Below are 12,196 nucleotides of genomic sequence, written 5' to 3'. Positions count from 1 at the left end.
GCAAAGTGTTAAATCTTTGATGACTTCATATATTATATGTATTTCTTGTTATGATATATTTATATAATAGGAAATTACTTACTGAATTTATAAGAATCCTCCATCATAAACATTAGTACAAAACAAAGCAAGTTAAACATAGCTATATTGAACAATACATTTGACTTACATGGAAAGGTTTCTTGTACACCACAAATAAACATACTAAACTATAATGAGTATAGTTAGGTTGCATATACATTTCAAACATTTTGATAAACTATAATAGGTATAGTTTATGATCATTTACATTACAAAAGGTTTTCACACGAATGGGGTACATTCCAAAGTACCGAGTTTTCATATAAACGGGGTACATTCCAAAGTACCAGGTTTTTATACAAAAAGGGGTACAGATACAAAGTACCGAGTTTTTATACAAAAAGAGGTACAGATACAAAGTACCGGGTTTTTATACAAAAAGGGGTACAGATACAAAGTACCGGGTTTTTATACAAAAAGGGATACAGATACAAAGTACCGAGTTTTTATACAAAAAAGGATACAGATACAAAGTACCGAGTTTTTATACAAAAGGGGTACAAATACAAAGTACCGGGTTTTTATACAAAAAGGGTACAAATACAAAGTACCGGGTTTTTATACGAATGGGGTACATTCCAAAGTACCAGGTTCACATAAATTAGTTGTTATGATATTAAAACTATATTTCATCTAGAATTGTTAGACTTCAACTATAATTGCTGAGCGTATATGCTTGAGTCATATAAGAATTTAGTCTTGATTGGCTTAGAATTGGTGGTGCCCGCCTCATCTCCTGTTCCTTGTTTGGTTGTGGACCTAGGGCCGACCCACTATATTCAACGTTTTATCTAACTTAAATCTTATATAACTTATATACGTTGGACGATTATAGGGGAAATCTACGGGTCATTCTAGGGTTCATTAATGCATCATATAGGAATATTCTATTCACACTTAACTAAGAAAATATTGGATTTTCTGGAAATCAAACTCTATCGATTTTACAAGGAAAACGGTTTCTACTTCAAACAAAACTCTTATGAACTCACCAACTTAATTGTTGACACTTTTTCAAAACTACTTGTATTCTCAGGAAATCAGTGAAACAGGAAAAACTTCAGCGCCTTGAGGATGGGACGTTAAACCGTCAACAATTTACTTTTGTCATCATAATGTAATTGATTTTGAAACATGTTAACATATACTTTGGTGTAACGTTTTCAATTATATTTATGATGGTCGTATTTACTTTGAGCACTATTATACACGTTGTTGTGATACTGTACATGAAGTCCTCCACCCCCGGACGTTTCTGCCATCCTTGGTTTGGGGGTGTGACACGAACGAGTCCTAGAGAACGAGGTTTGAATTATCAGTTCCTCTATTTGGTTGATTGCTACAGTGTTGGTATTCATATGTATTTTCTTTTTTCAAAGTTTAGTTGTAATCTTGGATGATCAGTTGAATGAAATTATCTTATTTATCTCTGTTAAATTTGATTTCTTGTTACGAATGGATTAATTATCTTTGTCCTCGGTTGTATGTGTATTGGAATTTGTGAATGTTGTGTAGGTTCAGATTTTCCAGTGTATCCAGATATCAGTGGTTAGGATCAAATGGTAGATTTCAAGTTAGTATGGGTATCGCAGGATTGTAAAGTTGCCAGATTCTGGAATATTTCAAGCGAGGGAGAGTGGAACCTTGCAGCAGGAAGACCTTGTGCTAAGGTTCGGTTCTCAGTCAAATTTCTCCAAGTCCAAGACTTTCGTGCAACTACAGAATCTTCTGATTTTGCGTCAAGATCATTGTCAACTGTTGGATTTCCCTTCGATTCATATTAGTTTTACTTGTGATAGCATCTGTAGACCGTTCTTTTGATTTAGACTCTAGGGTGTTAGGAGCCCACGTTAAGGGATGTGATGAAGGCTTCTTTTTCTGTTCTTTTCTGATTGGGGGTTGGAAGTTTGAGTCATGGCCCAAAGGCCTGCTAGGGTCAGTTAAGTCTTGTTGGGATCGATGTTCATCTTGTTAGGTTACGAGTGTTGTTACCGATTAATGGATTGGAGGTAAGCCCGAGTGCTGCTACTGATTAAGGGATTGGGGGTAATCCCGAGTGCTATAATTGATTCATGTATCGGGGGTAAGCCCAAGTGCTATTAATGATTAGTGGATCAAGGGTAATCTCGAGTGCTGTTTTCAGTTAGTGGATGGGGGTAAGTACGAGTGTTGTTGTCGGTTAATGGACTGGGGGTAAGCACGAGTGATGACAATAGATAGCTAAACAGAGGTGTCGAAGCTAGGTAGGAGCATGGTATAGTTTAGTATAGGACCGTTTGGTTTTATTTTCATTGGTACACATATATATGAGATTAGCATGCCGACATTTGGCCGAGAAGCTTTTCGACCAATCAAATATGCTAATTCTCGTCCAGTTTAGTTGAAACGAGGGTTGCATTAGATTTTGGAGTCTCAGTTTGCTTGACTTAATCCTAGGGTGGAACCATTATTGATGATGGTTTCTGATGTTGGCATTTTAGTGATATTATCCACATTGAAGGAGTTGGGTTTGAAGGACCCTCAGGGGTTTATACCATGAAGTGGAAGCGAGAACTGATTTCAAGGACGTAATCTAATTTAAGTGGGGGATAATTATAACATCCCGTTTCCCATCGTTTCTTATTTCATGGTCGTGGGCTGGAAGTCGATTTCATATAGGCTTTGGGCCTTAAGGAGGCAAAGTTTAGTCCTTGTGGAAGGATGTAATAATGGTTAAAAGATTTAACCCTTGAGTTGTGTTTTGGGTCGAATGGTAGAAAACGAAAAGACATAGGCCAGGTTCTTGCAAGAAATATGGATTTTTGTTTGAGAATTTTTTAGTCCAAGATATTTAGATAATATCGTGGGGCTCTTCAATACCTTTCCGTGGATATAAAAATCATCAAACACGGAGTTGGAACGAAGAAGTTATGACTATTATAACTTAGGAGGGTTTTGGGTTTAGCCTAATACGTTGAGCGTAGTATGCAAGGATGACCACGAAGGTTCAACCTGGTACGCTGGGCATACCAGGAGTATGCTGGGTGTACGCGATCAGAACCTACAACCTAATTTCTTGGTTTTGAGCCCTAAAGCTCCTTAACTTCCCCAAACCTTTTCCATTCTTAGCCTCCACCTCTCCAACGTCCTCCCTTGAAAACCTAACCCTATTTTGATCCTTATGAGCCAACGAAGGTGTTTTTAATTTCTTTGGCGTGTTCGTGGTGCATCTTGGAGAAGAAGGGGCTCATTGGATAAGTGTTGGTTACACTAGAGCTTGTAGATCCATACCTTGTTCACCTTGATCTTTCTTTTGGAGGTATAAAGCTTGAATCTTGATGATACATTAGTAGGACCTAGCTAGTTTTGGGTGTTATAAGCTTTTGGTGACTTTAGTGCATAAGGTTTAGATCTTGAAAGGTTATGATCATGTTATGAATAAAGTTGGAAACTTTATCTATCTGAACATCATATTGATTCTGATCTAAAGGTTGGAGACTTGGCCTTAATGGATTAAGTTGAAAAAGATGCATTTTTGGGAATCATTGAAACTTAAAGACTAGATCTTGTTTGTTTGGACCATCCTAGTGGATAAAGTTGGAACCTTTATCCATTATGGAGCTATAACGAAGCATAAAAATGTGATCTTGGTCCTTCTATCCCTTCCATGCAAGAGTTATGATGTCTGAATGGATTAATAAGTTAGGGTTTTAGCTTTTAGACATTTTCTAGCCATAGAAAGTCATAAAGGTGGAAACCTTATGACTTAAGTCGATGTCTTGAGTCTAGATCTGAGCTCCAGACAAAATGTATTAATGGATAAAGTGCTTAATGGAGGAGCGAGGATAGGACGCATACGTTGGGTGTACGCTGGGCGTACTCACCAGCCTTAGACCTTGACTTTCATTGACCGTTGACTTTTTGACCAAGTTGTTTATGTTTTTCTGGTTTTATCAGTGATCATGGGAAGGTGAAGGCGAGACTGTACACACTCATCAACAACATTGAGGATTCTGCATTTCTTCTATTACTTTGATTTTCAATAAATGTATTTTGGAATAAACGGTTTTCTTAATAATGGAATTATAATTGGGAAGTTTTAGTTAATAAAAATGAAAATTTTTGGTTGTGTAAATGGAACATTACACCTATGCTACCTCATATTCAGATTTGGCTGGTCCATCAGATACCTTAAACTCTTTTGGTCCGTGTAAATGATACAACGAACCTCATACAAGTAATGTCGCCAAATTTTGAGGGCAAAAACCACTGCCACCAGCTCGAAGACATGAGTGGGATAATTTGCCTCATGCAGTTTCGGCTGTCTCGAAGCATAAGCTATCACACAGACCGTCTGTATCAACACTACACCCAATCCTGAAATCGACGCATCACAATACACCACAAAATCATCCACACCCTTTGACAGGGTCAAGACTGGATCCTCATATAACTTGTTCCTCAAAGTGTCAAACGTGCCTGCTACTCAGGCCTTCAATGGAAAGTAGCAGACTTTTTTGTCAATTTAGTCAATGGAACTGTGATCCTAGAGAAGTTCTTGATGAATCTCCAATAACACCCCGCTGAACCTAAGAAGCTTCAAATCTTAAATGGAGACTTAGGGACCTCCCACTGCATTACAACCTCAAATCTTGGTTGGATCAACCAATATCCCCTCTCATTGAGAAGATGCCCCAAAGACTGCACCTCGCGTAACCAGAACTCACACTTAGAGAACTTGGCATAAAGTCTTTCCATCCACAGAGTCTCCAGAACCACTCATAGATGATCCTCATGTTGTTCCTTGGTATTAGAATAGACCAATATATCATAATTAAATACAATAACAGACTGATCCGAAAGGTCATGATCTTTAACACCTCCAAAAATGATGAATCTGGATAATAGCAGCTTAAACAAAAATAATACCTCAAAAGGAAGCCCCAAGAGAAGGTTAATCCGAATCCTTGAAAAGCCCTTTGACCCAAGACTCTTTTCCTTCAAGATTTCTTCAACAATCACTTCTCCAAGCTCCAAATGCACTCTAATCCCTCAAAATCGCGCCTCAGGCTTTCTGGACTTCTACAGGGGGTAAAGAGGTTGGGGAGAGAGTGTAATGTTCTTTATATAGGGCTCATCTTCCAGATTTAGGGTTTTCTACACTCAGTGCCTACTCGCCGAGTCGGCCACTTAACACGCGACCAAAGTCGCGACCCTACTCGCCGAGTCCATCCATGGACTTGCCGAGTTTCCCTTCCCAAATTTACTCTTTTAGCCCTTCAACTTTACTCTTGATATTCCGGGATGTTACAGTTCTCCCCCACTTAAATTAGACTTCGTCCTCGAAGCCTGCAGCAGCTCGACTTTTGAACCACTCCCGCAACGCACCACCTGACATTAACCAGACCAGGTTCCTCAAGGCACAACCATCGAAACTCGAACTCACTTTCTCCTTTCTTGCGGTGTACTGACCATCGCCTCAAGCCGACCACCGGCTTTACCCTCTGATAACCACACTTAACAACTGAGTACTACCCATGATGCAACACTACTCCAAATCACAACAATCACTCGACCCATATGAGCTAGAAATAACCATTAACCACCGGATTCCCGGTCCGAGTCCAACTCTATCCATTCCATGCTGACAGAAGGACACATTCTTCAGAGCAACTCCCATGATTTCTCCTCTTGCAATCACATCCACATGCTGAACTAGCCCTAGCACTCTCGGGTTGGGGAAAACCCGTCACACTAACGACACCTCCAACCATCCCTAGGATGAACCACCACTACATACACAACTCCTTGATCAAAATCAAGATGGGAGTCCAAGACTCCATCCTGGCATCCCTTCCGAGCCTCTTGGCTCTACACCCTTGGAATTCCTTCCGCGACCTCAGCAGACATCCCATCCGGATGTGATTCCATGCCACTACCGCAATCATGCTGCTCAAAGACCATAATTGGATTACTCTAATCATAACTCTGCTCTGCCGCTTTCACTTCCGTGAATTTTCACTCCCTCTCGGAGTTACACTCCTCTCTTGTTCCTTTACCAGGGAAATCCACTTGGCCTCCTTGTGACTACGACAAGTGCCACGGTGTTCACCCCACGCTACACCACTCCTTTATATCATAACCGCTATCCATGAAACACACATGCTCTGAATCTGCTTGCCAGGACTCTCGAGTCCATGCACTATCTTCACTGATCAAAATCAATACCCTGGGCCAGACCTTCTAATGCTAACACATCGCAACATACTCAATCCATTTCCTCGAACCGATCTATCAATACCTGCAGAGTCTTCAGTATGACTGGACCGCCTTAACAAGCCTTCAGCCAATCTGGACCACTCTCAGAACCTTCAGCCAACCTGGACCGCCCTCCAGTGCCTTCAGTCTGGCTGGACCGTTCTCCGAGCCTTCGGCCTGACTGGTACGCCTACCGGCTTTCAGTCTATCTGGACCGCTCAACTAACATTCATCATTCCGAGCTATCTCTCCGGGAAATCCTCCCATGTATACTGTTCTAGCCCTCTAGGGGTTCCGAACTCTATCTCCATCATACAAACTCGGTCCTGGCCTGATCCCAGGCCCTCCACAATCAAATGCCCAAGGTCTGTATCCCGCCCCGCATGCCCGACACTTACTCATACCAGCCTACACTCTGGCTGACAAATGACTGCTCAATCCCAAACAGCTAAGCAACCTCACATGTCCATCGATCCTCCGGAGAATTTTCCAATTCTCCCCCACTTATAGTACTGACTATCAACCACCGGACGCTATCACCGACCTCCCAAAACAACCCTGCACAACCAACACTTACACGCGGACTGATTCCCACTAGCACTAACAACCTTCACAAAAATCACATTCCCACACTGATCATCCCACACGAAAGAAACTCAATCTGCAGCTAACCACTCCTCAGAAAGCAGATGCTACCTGGCCTTCAGACCAATGCTAGATTTCCACTAACAACCCCTCATGAAAGATAACCCACAAAATTCCCATCACTAACCCATAACCATACCATAACTCTCAAAGAACAACGAATACCACACCGAAAACCACACAAAGAGACTAGCAGATAAACAATACTCCACAATAATCACAAGAAAATCAAGGCATCAATCAAGAAACATACCCGCGACTGCATCTAGCACTACTCTGACCTCCTCTGCTGTAAGCTGAAAAGCACGAACCTGAGCCCTTGGGGGCTCCGCTCCACCCTGACCTCCACCCGTGATCCTCAAAGTGGCCGGTGCTGGAGCCTGCACCGGTCCTGCAACAATCTGTTAACAGTTGACCCTCAAGTGCCCAACCTGATGACAATGATAACAAATCCTCAAATCCCGAACCGGCACTGACTGCCGACAATCCCTCGCATAGTGCCCCTCCTTTCCGCACTTGCGACATGCACCACCGGACCTACAAACTTCGGTGTGACTCCTCCCACACTTCCCACAAGTGTGGCTACTCAGATCTCCCATCCTAGAATCAACGGTCTTGGAACGTTTCGGCGCCGGCTGCGACTGCACTGGAGCCTGCCTCAGCTCACGCAACTGCAACTCAATCTGTAACTCGCGCTGCCTGGCGGCCTCCTGCAACTCCAACAAAGTCTCGCACCTCTGCGTAGACACAAACTGCCTGATATCCCTCTTGAGCATGCTCAGATATCGAGACATCTGAGCCTGCTCCGAAGCGAACTCAGGGCAGAACATCGTCCTCTCTGTGAACATCCTGGTGATCTCAGTCACCGACTCCGAACCCTGCTTCAGCTCCAGGAACTCCTGATCCAATCTCTCCCTCTCAACCTGCGGAACATAACGAGTGCTGAACATATCTCTAAACTGATCCCATGAAACTGTAGCTCTCTGCGCATCCGAATATGACCCCGTGGTCAATCTCCACCAATCCTTCGCCCCGAGCCTCAACAGGTTCAGAGCACACCTCACCCTTTGATCAGCAAGGCATGAACACGTGAAGAAACACCCCTCCACGTCCGATAACCACCTCATAGCAACAATCGGGTCCTGAACTCCATCAAAGGTGGGAGGCTTCATATTATCGAAGTCCCGATACTGAAAACCCCGACCAACTCCTCCCCCTGCCGCTGCTACAGCCGCGGTAGCCGCCATGGCAGCCGTCTCTGTGAGAGCTGCATAGCGCTCATCAAAATACTCAACCATGGCGGTCTTGATCAACCCAAACAGTTCCGGCAACTCGGCCCGGAACAACGCACACTACAAGAAAAACAACCTTTAACAACGCGCAATCAATGACATGCGCTAATCAAGGTTCTAAATGGCGTGAGGCGTGGCGTGGCGGCAAGGCCAAGCCTCAAGCTTAACGAGCCATGGCGAGCCACGGCGTTTTTCAAGGCGTGATGTAAGGCGGCGATTTTGTATTAATTTAAAATTATATTACCACATAAATATAAATTTATATTAAATATAACTACTTATTAGAGGTATTAGATCAATAACTAATAACAAAAAGTTAACATAAACCACAATACTTGTATCTCCGATTTGAAAAGACATAATGAAGAAAAAAAAAACTGTGTCTCAAACGAAAAAACACACGCCATAACACGCCATAACGCGCCATGGCGCGCCATATCACGCCTTGCCACGCGTTACGCCTAACAGCAACGTTATGAAGCTTTTCGTAACGGCGAAGCCACGCCTCACACCATGGCGCGCCTTTTAGAACACTGGCGCTAATAGAGGATACGTATTTGTGTGTGCCCTAAAAATCGATGTCAGTTTTCCTAAATTTGAAGGATAGAGGATACGCATTTGTGCGTGCCCTACGATTAGTGTTAAACAAAACAAAATTAAAAACACGGAGGGCGCTTATTTTAAGTGTGTGTCGTCTACAAATGTCGCTTTATATTTTTTTAACAAAAGGCGCGTTTTTAAAGAGGGATCTAAAATTCTAATATTTTGAATACCCTGCTTCTCACTCTGATCCTATGGGTCGCCTTATCTCTCGCACAGAGCCATTCTCTCCATCCTCTCTCTCTCTCTAACCCTAGACACAACCACTGACCATTCACGTTCCTTCTTCCATGCTCCATATTTTTTACCTTCGTCGGATCTATCTTCTTCTCCCCCGACGCTATCTTCTTCTTGCTCCATAAAATAAAATCGGCGACCAAAGAATCAGGCTCGCTTCTTATTTTGCTTTTCCGTTTCCCACAAAAACCCTAGTTTCTATCACCGCTTCTTGTCCCTCACAAAATCTTCCATAGAACCGGCGATTGGGGGTCTGCGACTCTTCACGTTGACAACGCCCTGCTACAACTCACGATGGGGCCCAACGGTGAAGCAATTACATAACATGGTTGACTGCTCTGGCATATTTACTTTCGTATTCATCTTCTTCCTCTCTAGCTTCCCCTAAATACAAAATTAATCCCACTGTTGAATTAGTGAATTAGGGGTTAGGGTTTTGAGTGATTTGGGGAGAAGATGGTTGGCTCTAATGACCAAAAACTTCTCGGAATTGGGATTGAGAAAAGAAGATTGTGTGGAAGGAAATTGGATTGACTACGTACTTTACTGGGCCTACTTCAACAACACAACCGAAGACATAGTGAGGTAAAGTTTACGGGTTGCAGCTACTCTTCCCCTCCATTTCTCTCTTTCTCTCTCATCTCTCATCTCTCTCGCTCTAATAAACTCCCATGTTTATTCCTTTTGAATGCTCTCTCTCTCTCTCTCTTACAATTTTTAGATCGAGGTGCTCTCTTGTCGTCGATGTTTTTGGATGTAGTCCTTCGCATACATGTATGATTTAGTACAAGCTTAGTTTGCATCTCATAATACATCATATGCGTTAAACTCAAATTTCATCCTTAATTCAAGAAATTAGCTATGATTTAGTACTCAATAATCTTGAAATCACGTTATTATAGCTTCCATTCATTGCTATACACCATAAATTCGACACATGTACAATCTAAGTTCATATTAACAAGAGTCAAGAGTTTGAGTATGCTTAAAACTGATTCAGTTAGAAGTCAACTTCTGGCCTCTTGATTGCATATCTTGATTAGATCCTAAAAAATCAGCCCCTTCATCTTTATTCAATTCTTTTCGAGGTCAACACATGTATGAATCACCCGTACAAGTCAACCAGGAGACTATAGGTGCAATGCTACCAAAACTTGGTGAGTTTCATCCATCTCTTGTGCATGTAATGGGTATTTACTATTTTTTTTAATCATGTTGCATATCATGTTGGATATTTCACGGAGGTATAATGTAAAAACAGATTTCTGAGGCGATGGACATTAGAACAAGACAAGGGCTACTCAAATCAATGGCTGGAAAAGTGGGGAAAAGAATGGATGCTCTTTTGATTCCTCTCGAGTTATTATCCTGTGTTTCTCGAACCGAATTTTCTGACAAAAAAGCTTACATAAGATGGCAAAAGAACAAGTCAGTCCCTTCTCTCTCTGTTTTGTTTCGTAGCCTTATTGTATTATTCATGGGCATGTATAAGTAAATTTTCAAATTTAACTAATATTGATGTAAGATGTTTGATCCAATGTTGTGTTAGTTCAGTTGAATATGTTGGAGGAAGGACTTGTGAATCACCCAGTTGTGGGATTTGGAGAATCTGGTCACAAAGCAAGTGAAATGAGGATTCTATTGGCAAGAATTGAAGAATCTGAGGTTAAAATGAGATCTTTTTAGTTTTTACATATGCTATGCTCTATTGCTCTTACTTTATCATTTTTTAAATTTGTCTTATTTCAGTCATTTGCACCTTCTGTGGGTGAACTTCAACGCATAGAATGTTTGAGATCTCTAAGGGAGATTGCCATTGCACTTGCAGAGAGGCCAGCTCGTGGTGACTTAACTGGTGAAGTATGTCATTGGGCAGATGGGTATCATTTGAATGTCAGATTATATGAGAAGCTTCTTTCCAGCATTTTTTATGTTCTAGATGAGGGGAAACTAACTGAGGTATGTAAATTTTATATCCAATGTTAAGCATGATGTTGTTATAAATTGATTAAATTCCCTCCCTCCACCTATACCCTTACAAACCATGGTAGCATGATTAACATTAAACTTCTAATGTTGTATTTACTAGTGGAGTTAAATGCAAGAAGTGGCTACATTTTTGGGTAGATTGAACAAGCCTTAAGAAAGAAATGGAAGTAGCATATGATGATGATGCATAACAAACAGCTATAATTTATGAATGTATGCAGGAAGTGGAAGAAATACTTGAACTTCTAAAGTCAACGTGGCGTATCTTGGGAATAACAGAGACTATTCATCACACCTGTTATGCATGGGTGCTATTCCGCCAGGTAATAACAAATCATAAATTAGTTTATTATAGTAATTTCAAGAGCTATAAATTTAAGTTTTTTTTTTTTCTTCTTTTTGCAGTTTGTGAAAGCAAAATTGCTGGTAATAATGTACTTTATTTAATTAAAGTCCTCTTCCTTATTATTTGTCTATTTTAAATTCTTCTGTTGGTTGGTTATTCCTAGCAACTGGTTATGTTTAATAATCTTTAAAATTTTAATCCGACTCACTCAAAAACATTTGATTTCATTCCATTGTTTCAACACATACATAGAGTTATCGAAGGAGATAAATGAATGAATCTTTCACGAAATTATCTCAGGTTCCATCTTTTTCTACAAATCACCCAATATTTCTACATATGACGATAATACCCCTATATAAATATAACATATTTATCTTTTTTTTCTTCTTATAGAGAATAACTTGGTTGGAAATATTTTACATGTGCATACCTACAGGAATTGCTCTTGGTTATGTTTATGGTGGATGGTTAAATTTGGCAAGAGAACAGGTTGGTTTATGAAATCCTTCATTTATTTATATGATATTATCCAAACAATTTAATTTCCAATTCCAAAAATTTATTTATTGCTAACTTATTTACAAATTTTTCTTCCTCATTCTCAAGGAATTGGGCCCACACAAGGTTGGAGCACTTATATAGGAAGGTTAATTCATGTAAATTTTAAGTTTTGTTTTATGATTTTCAAGGTTCTGTTCGTTACATTTTTATTTTTGATTTAAATATTGTGTCTGATATGGTGTTTGTTTGGTTTTGGGTTTTGGTT

General features: G+C 40.8%; 1 protein-coding gene across 1 annotated transcript; it reads left to right on the top strand.

The window, feature by feature from the left end:
- The first annotated feature begins 10,365 nt into the window (after positions 1-10,365).
- LOC122197118 (protein unc-13 homolog) lies at positions 10,366-11,931 on the top strand. The gene is made up of 6 exons (XM_052769721.1): positions 10,366-10,560; positions 10,647-10,757; positions 10,842-11,051; positions 11,303-11,404; positions 11,487-11,507; positions 11,824-11,931. The coding sequence occupies exons 1-6, from the start codon at positions 10,366-10,368 to the stop codon at positions 11,929-11,931; spliced, it is 747 nt and encodes a 248-aa protein (XP_052625681.1).
- The last annotated feature ends 265 nt before the right edge of the window (positions 11,932-12,196 follow it).

The sequence above is a fragment of the Lactuca sativa genome, chromosome 3 (genome assembly GCF_002870075.4).
Source record: "Lactuca sativa cultivar Salinas chromosome 3, Lsat_Salinas_v11, whole genome shotgun sequence".
Lineage (NCBI taxonomy): Eukaryota > Viridiplantae > Streptophyta > Magnoliopsida > Asterales > Asteraceae > Lactuca > Lactuca sativa.
Note: the sequence above shows the minus strand (reverse complement) of the source record. Positions and strands in the feature narration are given on the sequence as shown.